Here is a 23,889-nt window from a genome sequence, read left to right as displayed (position 1 = left end):
AAGGGAGAAGGGACCTCTACACACATTCATCTTGAAATCTCACTACTTTTTTGTCTCTCTCTTTTATTCCTCACTCCATTTTCATCATTTTGGAGAGAGGCCACTATATGCACTGTAAGACACATAGTGGCAAAACTTATATTTAGCAGACAAGTAAAATGAACTCTGCTTTAGTGTTTTTTTGAGGGGTTTGCTGGGTTTCAGGGTTTTTGATTTTGTTTCAATTTTTTTGTGCATGGGGTTTTTGTTTGGTATGCTTTGTTGTTTGCATGGTGGGGTTTTTACGATTATGATTATTATTATTTTATTTTTGTTTTTAAACAGCAAATTATAAATAAAATAAGACACTTCTGGAGATAAACTCTTTACACAACAAATATCACTGTAGGTTTACGGGGCTTTCTGTTTAAAGGCAAGTTAGTACAGAAGGCTTTCAACAATTTCAAACTCCTCAACTACACTGCATCCTACTTACCAAAGAATTTATTTTGTTGGGGTTTTTTTGAGATGAGCATGTAAGCATGCCACTGTTTGAAATGTCCCTCATCTCTGTGCACTGACAAATTTTATACATAATTTTTCTTCAGCTTCTCCTGAGATAGGCTCAGTGCAGATAGAAATAGAGACCTTTACCTCCTTTGTCATATATCCAAATACTGTATCCAAAACTACCTGGTCTCTGAGCCATAAAGGCATTTGTCTGACCTGACTGAACCTCCCTATTAAATGGGCACATTTGGTAACAAATTTGGTGTACTGACTATATGCCAATTATATTCTCAAAATATTTAGAGGACAGCTCCTATTAACTTGTTTAGTTCATAGGTACCTCCTTGCAGTTTCTCAGACTGACACTTAGATTCATCCCTTTATTTCATCGAGGCAAGTAGCTCAGAAATAATCAACAGTCCATGGAGGCCACTTCAATTATGTCATCAATCTGCTGATGACCAATGTTACTGATATCTTGCTGGATTCAAAATGGCCTGCTTGTGTTAAATGTTCAAAGTAGAGTGGGATACAAGACTACCAATATCTTGAGTAGATGTGGGTTTGACAGTTAGAAGAAAACTTTCCCAGAGGAAAAAAAATGGAAATTCAAAAATAAATAAATGTTAAGTTCAACCTCTTTTAGACAAAAGTGTTCATTTTAGGCAGTCTTTAGAAGATGTGTATTAAAAATATCCAATTAAAATCTGCAAACCTTATAGAAACATTCAAACTCAGTATTAAAAAAAATTCCTTCGGTGTTTTAGTTCAAAAACATTGATATAGTGAAAAAAAAAAGTATTAGTGCTTCTTCACTATTTCCTCTCTCAATTTTTCTTCTTCCTGATTCATGAGAATTTTCTCTCTTCCATCTATGAGGTGTTTCTGGCAGCAGCTTGTACCAGATCACTCATCAATAGTCATGTATTTGTAAGACAGTGGTTTTGCACCAAGTTCAGATGCTCAGGTAAGTGGCATATGAGAGGCAGAAAGGAAAGAAGGCAAAAGAAAGGTGGTTAGGTGAGCAGCAGCCTGCATTTCCATCTGAGAGGGGACTGCCATTCCCTCTCTGGTCACTTATGTCCAGTGAAGTGGCATCATGTCAGCAGTCTACAGGGATTTATGTGTCTTCATCTTATCCACTATTTCTCCCTTCAGACATCTTCAGGCATAATGAGTCTGTGAAATACTGCTTGAAACTTAAATCCCCTTAAACCCAAAGTCAGCCAAGTACCTATAGAAAACTAATTATAATGCCAGCTTGAGCAGAAAAACATGCTGTGGTGGTATCTCTCAAGGAGCAACCATGAAACTGTTCCACTCCCTCCAAATTTTCTTGTGATTAAATAAGCTGCCTCCTGCACCAAGTCATACCTAAAAATTGCTTTGGCTTACAGCTTGAATTAAAGAACATAATAATACAAAGGTAAGCCTCTTAAAAGATACAGCATATTGAAAATTTTTCTCATAGCTCCAAGAAAAGTCCAGAAGGTTAGAAGTCAGAAAGAACATCTGCACAATCTGGAAGCACAATTTATAGGTGTATGCAATCCATGTGCACTTGGAAGAAAATCTTCAGTCCATTTATTCCTGCTACTCCATCAACAACCTGTCATGTCCCAGCTGACCACTCTTTTCATTTGGCTGCTTTGTGAGGTACATGTGTTTTTAGGACTGATGCCAACTACTTTATTCTCTCTTCCAATATCTTCATGCTGAGAAAAAAAAAAAATAATTTTTTCCTAAGATTTTTAAGGATTTTCCCTAAGATGCAAAATATGGATGTCTTTCTCCATAATTAAACTCTTGGCATATAGGATGTAGAAAGTATCTGTGACAAGGTGCTGGAACAAATTAATGAGACAGAGAGGTAAAGTTTGAAGTGTTCACTAGAGATTACAATGGATTATCTAGAATGCCCCTGGTAACACACAGCCCTCATTAATTCAAGAAATAGGTGGAAAACGGAAGAGAAATAAAGCTAGGAAGAAAAGAAGGGAAGAAGGGAGAAAAGAAGAAAGGAAGAAAGGAAGGAAACAAAGAACAAGGATAATTAATTTCAAATTTTACAAAGTCCTGTGCCCAAATTGACAAGGATTTGAGATCAGCTGTACTACACAGACACAAGAGCCAAGCAGGAGTAGACCATATCTTTTTCATAACTACCCTGGTATAAATGTAGAATAACATTCACTGCATCAGTGAGGTGATGAGAAGTTACCTTATGAAAAGATTTCACACACATTCAGAAGAGCTCTCTGGGTATAATGCTCCAAGACCTAGTGACTGTTAGAGAGAACCTTCTTGTGTCTACTGTCCTTCAGCAACCCATTTTACTATGCTGTTATTCCAAACATGGACTAAATCTCACCCTTCACTCCTAACCTGCTGAGTGGAACCTCACTTATGTTGCAATTATCACCTTTGACAGAACCCACTTTCTGAACCTGAGTCACAATAAAGGAAAAGTTTTCCAATATTTTTAAGGAATAATCTTAATTAGGAAATAATACACCACAATGTAATACACCATATTGTAATCTGGTAATGAAGAAGTCAATATATCAGACATGAATGATGATTTGGATAACTATGCTTTGAGTTTATAGAGTGCTTGAAAATGAGACAGAGGGAATATTGCAGAAAAGGACAAGTAAGTTGAGGAGTAATGGGTGAAAACGAAAAAAATTCTAGACCTGTAATAAAATACACTAAATTTTAACATCATGTGCTGAGATGGACCAACCACTAAATTTGTATGCAAAGATTTCCTAATAACTAAGGACAAATTTATTAATAATAAAGGTTGGAAGGATCTTGAGTAGGATTTCAAGAAACAACCAGCAGTAACTTTTCCTCATTGTCTTGAGACATACACAATACTCACATACAGTTGAAATAATGAGGTTTATATGCACAAATATCCTTGTTATCTTTACTTGTATGGGCATAAATCAAAGACAAGGATATGAACTGCAATGTTTCATAATACAGAATAATGCAACACTGGGCTGCACTAATTTAAATACATGTCTTAAGTCTAAAGGTTGATTCTGGGAATCTAACCCATGGAATTTCGTACTGCATAGGACCAAGCAAATACAACATGTGAGCAATTCAGACAAAGATATCACAGAGTAAAAACATGGTTATTATGTGAGATTGATTTTACTTCTTGCCTATTCATTTTTATTTGTTTTACCATGTAGAATCAGAAGAAGGAATTCAAATAATATAAAAAGACATATATAGTGTGTGCTTTGTGGTTCCCTACCATCTTCCTAAACTAAGATAAAACATTACTTTCTACATTCCAATTGGCACAACGTAGCCTGCATTTTAAGATTTGTCCATTATCAGCTTTAAAATACAGTAAGAATGAGTGCATAAAGATAAATAATTTTGGTTCCCTGAGACTAAACACATCTGGAAATGTTTTTAGCACATCTAGCAAAAACAATCCAAAGTTACAAAGATACCTTCAAATTAATTGTGTGCTTTATGCAACACGCTTGTCTTAAAAGGAAAGATACAGCCAACTTGTCAAAGCCTTTTGTAATACTTTGCCATTTCAAGCCAAGAAGGTGCTGGGAAGGAGGTAGATGTAAGGCCTGTAGGACACTTCAATATATGGAGCTCATGCACACTGAAGTAAAACTTCTGGTTGCCCACCCACCAACAATCAGTGAAGTCAGGCCAAAACTGTTAACAATAATATTACAGGCCATGAAACTTTGACATATGGCAAAGTCACCTTAGTTCTTTCCCAGAGAAGCAGCAATATTGAAATTCCTCTCATAGGAGGAAAGACATGCATAACATAAAAATCTTCACCTCTCTTTCTACAATGATTGAAAAATTGCAATGAAGCAATATATGGTAGATTAGTTTCTTTCCTTTTAGAGAAGATATTTTGCCAGAAGAACTTTCCAAATCTTTAATCACTTGGAGAGATTAACAGCAAGCCTGAATATGTGTTGAAATCCTATCTATCTGAAACATACCATAATGCATGTAGCAGTTTCCTTTGGTAGGATCCAGCTGAATAGCCTTCATGAAGTACTTCTCTGCCTCACTCTTGCGTCCCTAAAAAATGAAAAAAAAAGTGAATGAAATGATTTTAATAGTGTGTCACCCTGAAGCAATAATGTACAGTTAAAATTTCCAGATTCCAGGCACTGCAGAAAAACAACTACTACTATCACTAGACTTTAACCTAAATAAATACAAATGTTTAAGTGCTATGGTAAGTTTTGTGGTCAGATACTTTATGGTGCAGATCTCCAGACTGAGGAAGAAATGAATCCAACATCATCAATGTCCAAGAAGTAAGGAAGTGGTAGAAACATCTTGCAAAAGATATTGTGAAAAACCTTGGGGTGAACATCAGTTCCATGATATTTTTCTGACAAGCATTATGCTTACCTAAACTAAAATCAGAAGGGAAACTAGGACAGAGCTTTAGACGTGCTCTTAAAAAAAAAGTTCATGAATCAATAGAATCCTAGAAGTTCTCATGTAGGAAAGGACCCATAAACATCATTCACTCCCTTCTCCTCACAGGACTACCTAAACCCATGTGACTAAGTGTTTTCCAGATATCTCTTGAGCTTTGACAGGCTGGGTGCTGCAACCACCTTCCTGTGGAGCCTGGTCCAGTGACCAGTCACCTTTTCCTAATATCCATTCTGAATGTCCCCTGATGCTGCTCCATATCTTTTCCTTGTACCCTAAATTATAGTGTTAATATACTATTAACACTATAGATACGGCCAAAGGTAAAGTCAACACAAATGAAAGTACATAAATAAAAAATATTTTAGGGTTTAATACGGAAAGTAAAAAAAAAAAGTCTTTCTGATTTTAATGTGGAAAGTCAGATTTTATCAGAAATCAATCCTGACAGCCATAAAACAACTGTAATAGAAATGATAATTTTTAAAGACAATGGTCAAGGGTATGACAATTGGTCAGGGGGAAAAAAAAAAACAAAACAAAAAAAACAAAGCTGAGCAGAACTGATGGTAAAAAGAATAGACATTTTCTGAGACAGAAATTTCCTTATCACTGGAATCACCAAATCACTATAGGTCCATTATGGTATAGAAGTGCCAGAGCAGATTCATTACTGGTCATTACTCTTGAAAAAAGATGATATTGAATTAGTCTAGTCTGATACATAAACACAAATCACTATCACATACTCAGTAAGACACCTGTGACCTGTTTATCCCTATCCCCATGAAATTAGCTGCTGTGGTTTGTGCTATAAAATAGGCAGCCTGCAGAATAAAGAACAGTTAAGCTTAACCCCTGTGGAAGAAAGGCATTGTGGTCTGCACCTCTCGAGTTGCCTTGAGTGTTATTTCACAGATACTGCCATATAGGCTGTCTCAAGTTCTGTGGTTTGGAAACAGACATGGCACACATCCTGCACTATCCCACAAGTTAACATAGGAATAATAATGAGGTCTGTTCATGATTACAGCTGCTTTAGATTCACAGTATTTCCCTCTGGGGTCTTAGAGACAATGAAATAGAGTGAAAGAAGTTGTGCAGCACACCAAGAACTATATGAAGACCAGGTTCCACCAAAACCAACACAGAGGCCACATTTCAAGAGATCATCCTGGCAGAGATATGAGCAGGCATAACATTTACGGGATTCCAGTTTCACAAAATGCATGTTCATTGGACATAGGAATTCAGCCTTATTATTTAGTAAACTTTCTTTGGTAAATCCATATTCCTTAAAGCCAAATCCACATGGCACAACCTTTCTATCAACCAAATGGTGCAACCACGTGATAGAGTACACTATCTGATACTGCAGTGACTCATCCTGTTTTAGAAGAAAAAACCCAAACAACAAAACAACAAACCCACAAACAAAAAGCCCAAAACAAAAAACTATATGACACGTAGCCCAGACCTGATTTTTCCTCTTTTACTAGTGCAGTAAAGACACACACACACACACACACACACATATATATAACATAATTTTTTAAAAATAGCATGCAACTATAGTTAAGAACAAAATAAAATAATCATCAATTAAAACAATTGGCAGGGTGAGGTGATAAGCAAATACTCAGTTTTGCACATTTAAATCTATGGTTGGCAATTGTGGTCTGGCAAAACTTATAATAGTTTATCTAAGTCTAGCATTAAGGCTTCAAAATGAGAGGCACTAAGCATATGTATCATTAATACTGACAGAATGAACATCTACAGATTTTGCATAATTGCCTTTTTTAACAGACTAACACAATTAGTTTTAGCTGGTTGCACTCTGTGTCTATTTCTAGAACATCAAAGCACAGTTCATCTAATACAGTCATAAAATTGTAGTTTCTACCTACAGAACTCTAAGGCCAGAAACATTTCAAACATGATTAATTTTTATTTACTGGAATCACCAAAAATACATGACTGCTCTACTCTTTTTGGCACTTTCCAAATGGCATACTGCACTAAAATTCAGGCTAGTCAGGAGACCTACAATACATAATGATGACAGGTGCCAGCATACATAACATCAAAAGAACTGTGCTATTTACAGGCTCAAATGGTCATTTCACAGATAAAGGGGAAAAAAATGTTTAATTATATCAATCAAGACATAAAGTTATCTGATTAAAAACAATCAGCAAAGCTCCATTTGTTCACATTTGGCTATCAATTTTCATTACTCACATTTGTAAAAAATTATTTTAAAAAATGAGTAAAAGTGTTTTCTTGCAGACTGGCATTGTGAGAAATCTTGCATGACACCAGCTAAAATGTCCTCCTACTGCTGAAATGTCAATACCTCATCACAGATTTATTACACATTATTTTTTGTGTCAAAATGTAACCGCTTGACAGAATCAGGCTTTTTCACAATTAAAACTTAGCATTTAACAACTTTTTTTCAATTATCCAATATACATCTTAACTACTCAACAGAATGCAGACACTGTGTAGTTTACTTGACAGTAATCTTGACATTGTCCCCTTCCCATTCTGTATGTTCTCAGTGTTAATAAAACAGATGGTACAAGCAAATAAAATTATAACTTTCAAAAAAAATACAAATAATTGTTTAAACAGCTGAAAAATACAGATTTGGGGCAGGAAGGCATTTTGTGTGCATACTCACTGTTACATGTATTGACCCATACAAATGCAGGAATTGAGAGCCACTGGCAGCCTCCCAATTTCTAGCAGCAGGGTTTGCAGTCACACATGCACAATGACATGCTCTGGCAATTTTACAAAGCAAAAAACTGTAAGTTTACAACCATATGATAGAGGACTTACTTGAAGGATAAAGAAGTTATTCATAAATTGTAATGAAAATACTTGAGAGCCCTGAGGATTAATAACAGGATACAAAATACCCTCCTCCTCTGGGTCACCAGTTTAGACTCAGTCCAGGTCAGTAGCTAATGAAAAGGTGCTATATGACAGCTACTGGTCTGCTCAGGAGAAACGAGTGGGTGGTCACAAGCCCTAATGGAGATATCTGCACAGACATACACACATATTTATGGCTTTTCACTGCAGGGACTAACATGACAGAAGCATAAAAAAATGTGAATCTCCTTGCTGAAGAAAAGGACTTGAACATGATGAAGACACTTTAATAATTTATTTGGAAGACTGGCTGATATTTGCCTTACTGGAACTGGACCTAAAGCATATAATGAGGACAAACTTCCTGGAGTTTTCCATTAATAAAGAGAACACCAGTCCCCGTCTCCCCTGTCCCATTCCCAAATAAAGATTAATTGCCCCTGATTACCATCTTCCAGCAACACTGTCAAATTTAAAAGGGAAAAAAAAGTTTAAAAGGTGAAGGTAAGTAATGCAGGGCTCTTCTAACACATAAGTTGTTGTGGCTTTCAGAAATACCTCACTCTCCACAAATCATGCAGACTCTAAATCAGAATGGCTGGGTGCTTCCAGTTTTGGAAGACAAACTGTTAATTGTTTAAGTATGATTTCAGGAGCTTGATTTTTAAGACCGTTCTTTGCAGTTGACTGCAAGAAGTTTTTGGTTTTGTTGGTTGCTTCTTCTCTAGAGACAAAACAATGTATCTGTGCTTGCTGATATGGTCAGACATACAGCTTATCTGGGATACAAATGAAACATAAATGACTGCCATGATCACCAGAACAAATGAAAGAGAGCCAGCTAAGGGCAGTTCATACATTAGTAGAAGACTGTATTTATCCTTAAAATATTAAAAAGTTGAGGACAAAACCAGCATTTTGATATCCACCCCAATTCTTTTTTCCTACTTTTCTCATAACCTTGCCAAATTCATGTTGAGGCAGCTGTTGTACTTCAGGCTGCTGGAGGCCCAGGGACCCTGCAATGCTAGTAAAACTGGGAAAGACTAATACAGCTGAGCAGCTCTGAATTACCCTCCTGTGGAAACTATGATGACACAGTGGCAACCAGTAAGGTGGTTCAACAAATTAGGTGGTCTCTGCAATTTAAACCTACTTTATATTACATAAATATTCATCATTCTTCAAAACTTACAAGGGTTTACCAGTAGGACACAGACTTCATTCTTCAATATAGTTTTACCAATTTTAACTGGTAATAATGTGATTGCATAAAGAACTTAATTTATGCCACAAATACAGTTGACTGTCACTCTCCACATCTGTTCTCTTTTTTTTTTTTTTTTGGCAAACATTCACTTTTTTAATAAAACAGATTGAATTATGAAAAGATTTATTAAAGGAAGTTTGATTAAAATGTGCACACTGAATAGAGAAAAACAAGTATTATGTTACATGGTTTTTCTTCCTCTAGAACATTTTAAAGTCACAGACTATTCAGTGATAGTAAAAAAGTTTGAACTGAACCTGTGACTTCCTTTCCATGTTTAAGTTATTGCAGACCTGCATATCCTGTTTCATAATCAGTTCCTTTTGCCTCACAAAAGTGAGGCGAAATACAACTTAAATGGTGTGATACTGAGCAAATGAGTAATAAATTGTTCGAAAGTTTTTACTTAGCAGGACTAATGAAACAGGAACTATGGAGTTGCATCTTACAATGATGTCATTGACATAGGCAAGCTCTCCACCCTGGCTCTAGATATTAGAAGTTCAAAACAAACTTTAATATCTAGTATTTAGTAGCTAAAGGGATTCTTTTTTCTATTATTTGCTGTTATTTCTACATCTCTTCCCTCCTCACTCTGAATTACAATATAAGTATCTTGTACCACAATTTGTACGTGAAATGCTACATCAACTGAAATATACAGGACTTGGATTATTAACATCAAAGGTCTAAAATTTATCTCAGTTTCTATACTTCCTGTGCATTAAGGAGACAAATCCTGCTTTTTCATCTCATTTTTATTAAAATGAAATAATAACAACAAACACGGCAGAGAAGCCATCACAGTGTATGTGACCATGAATTGGATCACTCTAGAGGAAATTACACTCTAAATCTTTATCTACCAATTCAAGGTAATTCACGATATATTAAACATTTTAATGAATGTGAAGCAACTTTCTCATTATTGCTCAGTGTGACACAGCCACATAACTTCATCACTGAGGTCACGACTAACATTCTCCTTCCCAGTCATTTCCCTGGACCAGAGTCCTCCCATGCACAATCCAGTACATAACCTAGCTGCTTTTGAAAATAAGCCTTGGTAGAATCAATAAAATGCAACCTCTTATATTAGTTTAATCCTCTATTTGCACCTTAAGTAGTTCACTTCCATCTTAATATACAATATTATTCCTCCTGCAAACACATGCAGATTTTTGTTGAGTAAAAATCCATCTACTAGCTTCACTGACATACTGCTGGTCAGTGTGATTCTTCTATGAGCCAAGGTTAACTAAGATTACAGCAAAATAAACTGTGTTCTTGGGTATACATCTACAGTGATAATTGAAGGCATGATAACCAGAGAGTTGGGATTGAAACAGTGCCCATGGACTTTGGGAATCTACTGGAGCTTAAGCCTTTCTGCTTGTGACATCACTGGATATGAACTGACACATAGATCTAGAAATGTAAAGCACAGCTCAAAACTTTACTGGCATAGGACGTGATTGAGAGACTATTAAGGTGATATTTTCTTCAAGTGTTATGTATCACATTAATCAATAATATATTAAAGCTATTTGACATCCATTTTCTTGGTTTATGTGTCTTCTATCACCAAAATCATTCTTGTTCTATTAAAGTATTCAAAACAATATGGAAAAGAAATGCAGGCATAAATTGTTTTTCCCCTTGAAGTTTTTTTTCAGTTGTTCTGTTGTGGTGGGGTTTTTTGTTTGGTGTTTATTTTTAATGTTGTACGTATTTTAGTCTTTCTTTTGTGGTAACTTGAAGTCTAGGAGGAATTTACCTCATTACATCACTGTTGGAACCAAGAAATATTGCATAAAGTCTTAAGTAAACTTCTACAGAAAGGGTTTCATTCTATACCTTGTGATTTATTTACTGTCTAAACCCCCATTGAAATGTTCACTTCAGTCATTAATTTGACCATTTTGTATCAAAAATATGCAATGAAATGTGAAGTAAATTTCCAGTTTAGTCACTTTCTTTTCTGTTCAGTCTTATACCACATTTTATATTTTCTGATAAAGAAGTGTGCTAATATCTGCTCATATTTTACTGGCCAGCCAGTAAAATATAAATTCAGTATTTTCACATGCCGCTTTCACTGAGTCCTATTAATTTCTTCTAACTAAATTTGGCCTGTTTTTCCATGATTACTGACAAAATTACTACGCACAGAGTAACTCTATTCAACCATGTAATAAAACAAAAAAGATCTCTCTTTTGGTGGGTTAGATTAGATGATCTTTAAGGTTGCTTCCAAACCCAACACGGTCTGTGCTTCTTTCATGACAGCAGCTCATCCTGTGTCAGTGATGTTCTCTTCAACAAGCTTTAAATTTATGTTGAGTAAAGTGAGAAGTTTAGGGCTCCCCTTTTCCTGTACAGGAAGTTAGAAACACGATACCGAAGATGAGATCCCTAAAGGAGGTTAGAGAGGGGTTATGTGCCTAAATACCTGTTCCAGAGTAATTTATGAACTAGACAGATATGCTATATTTAAATGAAAATATTCTGCTTTATAATTAATTCTATTACAACTGGCATGCAGCCAAACACATGTCCTAAGGGGACTGGAAAGTACATCTATGGATGCAATACCTCTGGCATGCAGCCAGCCTCTGAAGAAATACAAGCTCAATAGATGTCAGCTATTGAAACTTCTGTAGTTCGGAAATCCTGTCATTCAGACTGGAGGTGTTAAAGCTCCAGATACACCAGATAACCAAACCTTTAAAATAAGGGCTCACACATCTGAAGTCAGTAAACCTGATATTCCCCACTGAAGAGGGAAACCCCTTCCTTCTAGCCCCTGCAAGTGAATTGCATGCAAGGAGGAAACAAAAATGAAAACAACTCACATTTTGCAAACTCAGAACTAAATACAAACTGGGCATGCATCAATTTCAACCCTCAAGAGATTTCAAGTGTCAAGAAATCTCATAGTGTCTGTGCCAGGCTCCAACCACAAGCTGAATACAAGACAAAAAAAACAGTACTGGCTATTGCTTGGCTTGATTTCTTAGGCAAAGCATTCTCATGGATTCAATGTCATTTTTACATTGCCATGATGTGACTTTGAGGTATCCAATTTTCATTTTAAAAAATCCTTCTAAAAGCAGTACTAACAGCCAAGGGATATAGTTTCCCAAAACAAAATACATAAGAGCTTTGCTGCTCTAATTTAATTGACCTGTTTGGAAAATGCCTTTTCACTAATTAAAGATTTCCTTATGTGTAGGCATTTATTGGCTAACAAAAAAATATTTTTGTTTGCTTTAAAGGAGTTGATTACTAAAAGAAGAAACCCTTCTAGAAGATCATGACTAGATTTAACATAGAGCATTCCAACTGCTATGTCTTAAAGACAGTCACAATTCTTTTGACATCATGACTCTTCTCCCTCATTCCTGCTTTCTTCCCATTTGTGTAAATCTAGAGAGACAGAAGAAAAAGTAGAAATGAGCCAGTGACATTAAAGATGACAATATGACAGATTTTTCCAACAGAAATGCAAATTTCCTTTCTGTGCTGAAACATCAGCAGCAAGTAATTACAAGAATAGTAAATGTTGAATTAATCTATTCATTGTACACCATTCTCCTTTTCCCCTGCTGTCTCATTCTTCTCTGTTCTTCATATCCTCCATTTATTTCTAAGTTGTCATTTATTTATATTTGTTTTGAGACGACAGTCAAGCGCTGCACCAATGACTGAATACTGCAGGGTATTTGAAAGCAACACTGAGTAATATCAGAACTAATCAAAAATGGCAGGATACCTAACTGGCCTTCTGTTTGTCAGAAGCATAAGCAACAATCAATTGCAGGCAAAAATATGGTCACTCACTGAGGAGCAATTATTTCAAAACTTTAAGAAAAATATTAAACTTCAATGTTGATACTGGAATGTCACAATCCTGTTACTTTTATATTAGTCTCTATCATGTCTATCACTGCCTTTTCCCAATCCCCTTTTGAAGAGAGCACTTAAAAATAAAATATTTTATATTATAGGGAATCTTCTAGGATGATTATTGCTGAATTTAATAGTTGGAGCTTTAGCACTGAAATTTTACAAGGCAAAGTAAATTTTTTCTTACAGCACTTTGGGTAATTTTCCAAGTCAGTAAAAAATAGGAGATTAACATCACTGTGTGGAGCCATGTAAAATGCAAGAAAACACAGCAATTTTTTTCCAGAGAAACATAGCAAAGCCTGTAACTCCTAGATGCAACACACTTTACATTACAATATAAGGTTGTCCCTAAGTACTTTAAAAATTAGAGTCACTACTGCAAACTATGCAGGGTTATTTTTGGGCTCAACTTCCCTCAAAATAGATAAAACAAAACTTAAAAACATTTCTTTTTAATTGAAATAAAGCTTCTCAGACTAACTACTGCAACAACCAACCACTGACTGATGGCAGAGAGGCCAGACACTAGAAGGAAAGGTTTCTTAGTCTTTTCTTTAGGACTACTAAAGTGAGAGAAAAAAAATATTAAGAGCCTTACTTGCAAATTATTTTTTTAGCATGACAGCCAACGCCTTCTCTTCTAGAAGGTCTGCTCATATAATGGAAAATGAATTACAGTAGATGCTCAAGGCATCACCTGGCACTGTCATTTTTGACAGATTCATTTTTATCCTAAAGCTGGGAGTCTTGTAATTATAAAGCCTTTTAAAAAATTATGCTTTTCTTTGTAATGTAGAAATAAATTACCTAAGTAAGGGATGAAACTCAGATGCTGGAGTACAAAGCTACCAGAAGATTGGCTATGTCAACTACGTCACATTGAAAAATAAATTCCTCAGGTAATTTAAGCAGCTTAGCAAATTAAAGGTATGAAAAGCACATAATGCTAAAGGACTACAGTTTTAAACAGCTACGTGTCATTTCAAAAATATGAAACAAGGACAAACCTAAGCCCCAGACAAGTGGCTATTTTCCAATTATTCTAGTAACTGAGCTACTAATCATGACTTTCAACCACTAAATTATGTTGTCCTAACATATTTTCAAGAAAATTGTAGCTTAGTGAACTATAATTCTTAGATATAAACATATAACATGAACTAACATAGGAGCTAGGAAATTCTGGCGACTTACGATATTAGGTAACAGGACTGTAAATTCATTAGCTATTCCTGTAGAGCTCTTAAGCTGGTCTGGTTTTTCCTGCATATACAGCAGCATGCCCAAGGCCATTTGGGCATTATTTGTTTCTTTTCCAGGCTAAATGAATCTCTGATTCTATGTGATGCTGCTTTCAGCAAGCATTCATATTGGCAACAGACTTGAGCAGACAGAAAAGCCGAGGTTAAAATTAAGCCATTTCTTTGGAATAAAAGTAAGGAAGTAAAACAGAGCTGAATTTGTGAACTTTACAGGTCTGACTTTACTGCTGGGGGCTTTATATTAGAATTGCCTTTGGTTGGAATTTAGGAACTTGTCTGGAAATTACCTCCTCTCCTCCCTTACACCCCCAATTTCACTGATGGAAAATTTTTCTATCTATATTTGCACCTACATCCACCATTCATTAGTCTCCTATTTAATCTCTTATTTTTCTCCTAGAAAAGAGACACTGAGAAGTGTTATTAACAGTTTTATCTCAGTACCTATATTCAGAAACAGGTTTGTAAAAAGTTCAAAGGTTTGATTCCAACAGAAGATGGCAAAGAAGCCTCTAACACATCTCTTCTTTAATATCCGAAAACTAACTGAAGTAGGCTTTTCTTTTTCTTAATACACAGGCTGTGAGAAAATCATCATAAACCCAGGTAACAAAGTCTAACAGAAGAATAAATCACAGTGGTAACACAAATTGGGATTGGGCTGAAATAACTATGCCAAGGGGAGTTCTAATTCAAATCCGAAGGAAGTTTATGAAGACTTGCAGGAAGCACATCAGTTACAGCAATTATGTATTTGTGATGGGAACTAACACTTGGACAGTTCAGTACGCCAGAAACTAGGCAAAATTCATTTTGTGAATCACTGAGCAGACAGTAACCTGTAAAACTGATTAAGTGACCAAAATGGAGACAAAACCCACACATACATATTTTACCACCAAATCTCTTCATCCATTTTTGTGTTGAATATTTTTTCAGACCTGCAGCTCAAAGACAAACTGGAATTAATGCCAATTTTCAACAGATCCAAGATAAAGGAAATTTATTTTTCACTAATGAAGTACCATTAGAAAAATATTGTGCCACCTGTAAATACTTTGTCATCATAATGTTTCTTGCTATATGTTTATGAAGTATTGAAAGTCAACAGGACAACAGCACCATCTTTTCAGCTTATACTGCTGTCAATAGAATGCATATCAATCCTTTCTGTACTATTGCCATGAATATGAGAAGCAAAAGTAATTTTAAAAAAGTGCCAAGAGATAATAACAAACAAATGTGTGGAGAATAGACCACAATTATGGTACAGAGCAAGTATAGAAAAGAAATGTGTGCTGGGAAAGAAAATGTATTTTATTGCCTATCATAGTGCACTATTCAGTGTGCAAAGCTGTACACAGTTCTCCTCATTGCTGAGACACATTCTTCCACAAACACAGCTCAGATGCTCAAAGCACAATCCCCCCCCCACATATCTTCTATTTATATCCCCCAAAAAATGTAAACAATTCAATTCTACTCTTATGACTCAAGCAGAGTTTTCATTGCCTTCTTCTAAAAGTTGAGATAATAACATTAAATTTTAATCCTATAACTGCACTTTCATAGTGAGAAGACAGAATTAAAGAAAAAAATATTAGCTCACAATGTGTCTACACTTCTTGGATTTGGGGATTTTGTTATTTTGATGAAAACTGTGAGACCTTGTTTCCCAAAACAAATGCAATACTTACCCTTACAGACCTTATAATCCACAGACTCAGCAGCTGAAGAAATTAAATAGAGGAGTACCAGGGTAGGGATGTGTGTGTGTAGCAAGCAAACAAACCAACAAGCAAACATTTGGATTTTATTAAGAAAACTCTTTACTTCGTGTCCTGGCCAGGACAGGGTTAATTTTTGCAGCAGCCAGGAAGGGGCATGGCCAGGACCCCGAGGTTGCTCTACACCACCTCCCCATGCAGGAAAGGGGCAAAGGGGTCGCTTCTGGACCAAGGAGCATGGTGGCAGGGTTGGATACTGTCCTGGGTTTCTGTGTTCTGAGCATTTCCATCTGAATCATTCGACTCTCTCATACACTTTCTTATTAATACTGCTGCTCTTACTGTTTGTTTTCTTATTTTATTACTGTTTGCAGTAAATTGTTCTTATTTCAGCCCATGGTCTTTACCTTTTGTGCCCTCAATTCTCATCTCCAGCCTGCTGCAGAGGGAGGGAGAGGAAGTAGTGCAAGAGCAGTGTGTGGTTTGGAGTGTTACAGTGGGAACACTAAATTGGGAAATACTATTCCTAAACCACAACACTTCCCCACAGCAATTCCAATAAATTAGCACTTTCGTGTCAAAGATCTGACTTTCTGCTATTATTCTTAGGTGCAAGATACAGAGATATCTGGTAGAAAAGCAAGGTACATAAGGAAATTTTCCTGTACAACCTATTTGTAGTTCTATTCCAGAAGAAGATAAACAGTGGGTGCCTATATTTGTCAATACCCTAGCAATTTTAACAGGAACTCTGAATTGTTTAAAAAAAAAAAAAAAGAAGAAAATAAAAAAAAAGCCTTTCCAGAATGTGGAGCTCACAGACAGTGGGGATATAATACTACCTCCTTGACTTTGATTACAAGTTAATACCTTCCCTTCCCAGCTTTCAATAAAACTCTGCCTTTAACATTACATGATAACAATTTTTAAGTCTTTCAAACTATGTTGTCACCTGTTACTCATACATAAAACTTATAAATGCTTCCTCTTTTCCAAAATCAGATACTTTTAACAGTGATGGATCTCCTGAAATTAATCATGACCTGTTGTTTTATACTGGATAAAATACACTTTTTGCTTGAAGACTGGACAGTACAATCAAGACTATAGAAAAAGCATATCACCAGGTGAAATGCTGAGCAATTTTAGATTGAGGAATATTCAGACTGAGGCACAAGGAGTCAAGAACCATACAGAGGTGTATCAGTAGAGCACAGAATGCAAATACAAAACCACTAAGGTAAACAATGACAGCAAATGTAGAATAGATAAGAACAAAAGAAAAATGGGAATGAGAAACAAAAAACAAATGGAAGGAAGTTTTAAAATAGAATTATTTGAATTAATAAAACAGAAATCTATTTTCATCTTCAAAATATGTGAATATCAAGGAGGGACTGGCACTTTGCTATAACTATCATATGGGGTTACAAGCTACTAGCACACCTGCAGTCAAAAGTTAAGTAAATTTTACAGAAATAATGAAGTCCAAGAGTTACAATTTTTTAGAGCCAGCTCTTAATAGCTGAGTAGCTCATTTCACATGCTCATAGAGATACTCTTAAGGAAGTGTAAATTCAAAGCATGAGATGTTATTCACAAAGTATAGGGGACACACAGCCATATGCTGCTCCAACAGCTGAGTCAAACCCTCAATGTCTTACAGAATTAATTCCATTACTTATCATCCAAAGAACTTACAATAAGGGCTCTTTCAGAAGAGAACTCCTTACTGTGCATGACAAAGTTCCTGCACCATTACAACTTTTTTTCCAGCACAGAGTTGGTACTATCTCAAGAATAGATGTAACAGTGTGACAAACAAGGCAACAAGCAATTTTCAGGCCAAAGCCTTCCCATCCCTTTACCCAACCTACTCCAAGGACCTGAGAGCACTTGGCAGGAGGTGCTGACACACTCACCGTCAGAGCCAGCAGTTTTCCATAGGTGAGGTGGGCTGGGATGTGGTCGCTCTTGGATCGCAGTGACTCCACGTACCAGTGCTCTGCTTCAGGCAGCCGGCTCATCCTCATATAGGCTTCTCCTGCAGGGCCAAACAAACACTGCTGAGAATGCCACCAATCTCTCAAGCCTTCCATACTTTATCTCGTAATTTTCTATGTTTTAAATGTGCAGAGATCTAAAAAGTGAAGGGATTTGAATGCTTGCAAACACACCCAGACACAAAAAGCCTTGGAGACACTTGAGTGAGGAGATTAAAGGCCTCATTAGGACTGAAATAGCATAGCTGAGATGAAAACCATTGTTGGAAAAGAAATGCCAGAGAGAACACCACCTGCTAAGCTTCAGTTAAAAGTCTCAAAGTAACAGAAATTTTACCACATCTACTTTAGAAAAACTACTTCTTCTCCATCGCTCTACATTGCAAAGCATGGAGTAGTAGGGAGAACATGGAAAATTTTAATTTTGTCATAATTAATCATAATTATAAAATTAATCATAAAAATAATTTAATCATAATAACTCAATAACCTATTTTAAAAAAATAGGGAAGTTTAAGAAAACAGTCTTGAAAGTATATTGAAGGGAGGGGCAAGACTCTAAATGCAGTAATATCAGATCATCTGCCACAACTTGTTTAAATTAAAACAAAGCATCCATTATTTTAAAATTGCTAATCTTAAGAAGTCACATACCAAATGACTGAAACTGGACATTTTCCAAAGTGAAATCCTTTACAATGAGAGGTTGAGACAGGTAAGGTTGAAGAACAGTATATGAACGGAATGTCAGAAAGCCTGTTATAGGTTTTTATATGTATTATATATTAGTGTTAGACAATTGTAGCAATGAAGTTTCTGAGAAAGAGTTTAGCACACACAGCAAGAAAGTCTCTTTCTTCAAGAAGCAAACAAATTTCTCAAAGTTTGGAAACAATCAATATGAAACAAGTATGTAATGGTGAAGAATAACAGCTTTCAGATTAACACTCTGCACTTACACAGCTCTTTCACAAGGACTTGATATAAACATGCCCTTGCTAGGTCAATGACAGTCTGAAAATGCCAACTGAAGATTCAGGATTTCATCATCCCAGCAGCTGATCCATTTCTAATAAATGACTAAGTATCTTCCACAAATTATGAAGCCACAGGTTATCAAAAGACTATAGCTGACTCAAGTAAAGCTTGGCTAAGGCTCCCTCCAGGTGAGTCACAGCCTCCAGTTCTGCATTACATGGAAATTGTACTGTGAAGGTACCAGGGAGACAGAGGTACTAACCAAGATTTAAGCCAACTACCATCACCCTAAAACTAGGAGAAAAAGATTCTCAAAGAGGAAAACCAAGTAGTTCACAGCATGGGAGCTCCTTTATGTCTTCATCTTGAATATTTACAGAGGCTATGGAAGATTTTCTTCATAATAGACAATGGGACAAGGCCAAGGCAGAAATTTTTTTTTTCTGTCTTTGTCATCAGAGGAGAAGGATCCCAGGCAAGTTTTGAGTTTCAGAAGTTAGGGTGTGTTGCAAGCAATGACTGAACTTCAGACCACAGATAAAATGAGCATGATGTAGAGATAGAAGTCATGCTGACTGAACCAAGGCTAAGGCAAACCAACATGATTGTTAAGAACAAATAGACCTTTTTCAAACAAGTCAGCTATATTTAGAGGCTTGCATCCCTGTTTGGAAAAAAAAATGTCTACTTGCTCTAAATCAAAGATCTGCATCCCATTTTGTACTCATGCACTGGTCTGGATATCTGATTATACACACAGAAGCACTCAAATAATTCTGTTGCTGTTTAGGGTCAAAAAGGACAATTCCCTCCAAAAATGCCCAGGTAAATTTGAAAAAGAAAAAAAAAAAATCCAACAATCCAAACAGATAAGAAACCCCAAAAGAATATGAACATCAAACACAGTGATAGTAACATCACATGTGATTTTTTTCACTATGTCAGCAGTCACAAATAAATGACACAATATTATACCTCATCTGCACAAAACAAAGTCATTAAGTGTTGAAAGCACAGAAGGAATCAGAAGTCAAGCAGTATGCTCCCCTCAACTCCTCTCCCTAGCCACGTTTTAATGCAGAATGTTTAATTATTTGATTGCACACTATTTTTTCCCACAGGCCCCTGCTTCATTAGCATACAGGAAATGAGGAATCCATATTGTCCTTTTCTTTTCTTCAAGTGGAAAATTCCATCCCAACCTGTTACAGCTTGGCAGAGTTTCAAGCAATTAAAACAAGATGCTTTAAGAGTAATGTAAGCAGCCATAAGAGATGGAGCTATTATCTGTGGGTAGTAAAGGCTGAACACACTGCCAAATATCAAATAGATCCAAGGTTCTCATCTATTTTTCATTATAGATTCTGATATAAGAGATTAAGAACTTTGGAGTACTTGCAAATTCAGTTTTTAATGGATTTTAAGAGTGCAGCTCTTAAATTGGAACTCCTATAAACTTTGAGCACGTTTCTGATTGGGGCATCTAGAAACAAAGCTGCCAATCCAGATATTAAACTGCAAAGAAAGAAACTGTATTTCCCTGAACTTCATAGATGAAAACTGGGAGGAGCTATCGACTTCCTTGGAGGCAGGGAGGCTCTGCAGAGAGACCTCAACAAACTACACAGATGGGAAATCACCAACTATATGAAGCTGACTAAAAGCAAGTGCCAGAGTCTTCACCTGGGCTGAGGCAACCCTGGATGTATGGACAGATTGAGGAATGAAATGCTGGAAATCAGTGCTGCATAAAGGGTCCTGGTCAATGGCAAGTTGAACATGGGTCAGCAGTGCCCTGGAGCCAGAAGGGCCAACCCTGACTGGGGGCATCAGGCACAGCATCCCAGCCAGGCAAGAGAGGGATTGTCCTGCTCTGCTCTGAGCTGGGGCAGCCCCACCTCGAGGCAGTTTCCAATGCCATGATGGAAGAAAGATCTTTAACTTTTAGAGAGTGCCCAACAGGAGACAACGAGGATGTTGAAGTGCTTTGAGGGGAACCCATATGAGGAATAGCTGAGATCACCTGGGCTATCCAGCCTGGAAGAGACTGAGGAGAGACCTCATGGCAGTTATGACTTCATTTGGAAGGGAAAAGGATGGGCAGGCACTGATGTCCTCTCTTTGGTGTCCAGTGACAGGACCCAAAAGAACGTCTGAAGGTCTGAAGCTGTGTCAGGTGAAGTTTAGGAAAAGGCTCTTCACCCAGGTGGTGGTTGGGCACTGGAACAAGCTCCCCAGGGAAATGGTCACAGCACCAAGCCTGACAGAGTTCAAGAACAATCATCTCAGGCACATGGTATGACTTTTGGGGATAGTGCTGTGCAGGGCCAGGAGCTGGACTAGATGCATGTGAGTGTCTTCCAACTCAGCTGATTGTGTGATTCTGTGACTCTTTACAAGTAATTCTCTATAGGTGAGTATGTTTTTCTGAAGAACCTGTATCAGGAATTCCTATATTATAAAATAATTAGAACACAGATCACTACAGAAGGAAGCACTGTTAGAGGATCTGTTACTAATTTCATCTTCTAAGTGAAGAAAAAAGTTGAAAACTGACAACAGCTCCTACCACTGCCATACTCAAAACCCAGAATAGAATCAAGCAACAGGTAACTGAACCATTAATTCAATCAAGTGAATTCATTAACTAGGCTGATGCAATTTAATAATAGCTATTCCACCTTGAGATAATTTTCCAACAAAATGTCAGAGAAATTATGTATGGATTGACTTCTGTAATTCATGATGCATTTGTGTGTCTGAGATTAAAAAAAGAAAAATAATATATTCCATTTACAATCATATATTCTCATAAACTTGCAACACTAATGATTTAGACATTAGAAAGGCAACAAGAGTGTCCATTGGCAGAAAATATGCAAACCAACACATAAGCAGATTTCTATATTTACTTTAACAATTACTTTTTTTGCAAAACCTTTCAAATCTCATGCTAAAGATCTGAAAGATCACACATGGACACTTGATTAATAAAACTTGTCAGATCCGTAAAGTTCAACAGAGGTAATAACAACAGAGAAAGAAATTCATGGCAGTGAAAACCTTAAGATATAAATGGTGATTTCCAGTCCCTAGTCTGTATCAACACAGACATGTGCAGCATTGCCTGCACAATGAGTGGTGGTAATAAATTCAAGGGATGACTGGAGTAAAATGGGACCAATCAGTATTTCAAAGCTGTTTCCAGCTTCACAGGGGTTAGTTCAGTTAATATTTTCTGAGTTTTATGAACCCATTTCTTGTCCTATTCTCCTAGAAAGATCATATATTATTAAACTGTAATTCTCATTTACTAATGTAGTGAAAGAAAAACATTAATATGCCATTGAAGCACCATTTAAAGAAGTGCATACGAAGTTCATTAACATTTCTACTAATACTTTCAAAGAACTCAGAAATGGGATACCTTTTAGCTAGATTTACACCACCAAAATGAAAATCCTCATACTCAAGTGGATTTTATTTGACACAAAATAGACTACTTGCAAAACTACTGTTCACCAATAGTATTTTCCATATTTCCTCGGAACCTTTTGAATTTAAAATTAATCCTTAAAAATAAAATTAAACAAAATCCCACAAAAACAATAAATCAGCCAAAAACTCCCCACTAAAATAATGTCAGGATATTAACTGTAATTAAATATATTTGATTAACATAGCATTAACAATCATTAACAGATACTTAATAATAACTAAAACCCTATAACAATCATAACAAACATTAAATATTTATATTAAATAATGATGCAAATATTAGCTTGCCAGCAGCCATTTTCCCTAAAGGCTAATATTTTACTTGATAATTAAGTGGAATATGTTTGAAATAAAAAAAAAATTAAAAAAGGACACAAGGTTTTCCAATACATACCACATATTCTTAAAATGCAAAATTATGCAGAATTTATATTAATGTATGTTACGTGATTCTAGCTTAACCTCTCACCTCTTGATTTCATGTTTTTTCTGTTTCAGGTCAAGCAAAGGCCATATACTGATAGGGAGCATGCCAGACTTTTTAATCAAAAAGTACTGTGGATGTAAAAACACTGTAGCCCATCATGTGCAAGGTATCCATACTTTCAGATTAAGAAGGTGTGTCCTTCCAATGGTCCTCTCCTTTTAGGACCCCAAAAGAGACTGCTGAATAGACAACTGAAAAATTATCTCCATAAAGGAGACAATGCAGGGTAAATCTGCCTTGCATCATTCTTATATATGCTAATTATCTGTCCCTCCAATTTTGGTAAAACTGTAATACAGAAAAAAAAATTTGACATGGACAAGACACCAGACGTCAAAACACAAGGGAAGATGGAGATGCCCTTTGAAAATAAAAATCTCTACTATATATATTCCATGAGGATTTAATTTCTCCATAATTTATTTTAATTGGGAGTATAAACAATTAGAAAATGATGGAGAGGTCTGTGTCCCTGTGTGTTGCAATAGCACAAGGAGTTTGTGTCCTCGATAATTTGACTGTGCAGCTTTCTTGTCCAAATCAATGTGGCAGATGTGTTTACCAAAAATGTACCTCTCTAGATATACCATTTCCTCTTTTTTTTCCTTTGGTACCAGTGCATAAAATAACATAATAAATCTGGAAGCACAATTTGATGTTACACTATACTTATGTATAAGATATTCTGCAACAGATTAACAGTTTTGGTTATAAATATGCAGTGTATGCACATCTTCCTTGAAACAGCTGAAGCAGGTGTACATAGTGAGCATCAAGTTCTGCATAGACCAAGCATATTGTGGGTCGATTTTTTTCCTTTTACAGAATAATCTCCTTGAAGATTTCAAGGAATTTATTGTATTTTGCCAGGGTTTTTGACAGATAGGAGTAAATCCACATTTACTCTGGCTGAACAAATTCT

General features: G+C 36.2%; 1 protein-coding gene across 2 annotated transcripts in view; it reads right to left on the bottom strand.

Moving 5' to 3' along the window:
- TMTC2 (transmembrane O-mannosyltransferase targeting cadherins 2) overlaps nucleotides 1-23,889 on the bottom strand; it is a 230,382-nt gene that overhangs the window by 38,946 nt on the left and 167,547 nt on the right. For both annotated transcript variants that reach the window (XM_079303863.1, XM_079303862.1), the window contains exons 8-9: nucleotides 17,924-18,045; nucleotides 4,494-4,575 (exon numbers count right to left, since the gene is read on the bottom strand). In XM_079303863.1, the coding sequence (XP_079159989.1) occupies nucleotides 4,494-4,575; nucleotides 17,924-18,045 (204 nt within the window). The remainder of the gene's footprint in view (nucleotides 1-4,493; nucleotides 4,576-17,923; nucleotides 18,046-23,889) is intronic.

This window comes from Erithacus rubecula (genome assembly GCF_903797595.1).
Source record: "Erithacus rubecula genome assembly, chromosome: 4".
NCBI lineage: Eukaryota > Metazoa > Chordata > Aves > Passeriformes > Muscicapidae > Erithacus > Erithacus rubecula.
Note: the sequence above shows the minus strand (reverse complement) of the source record. Positions and strands in the feature narration are given on the sequence as shown.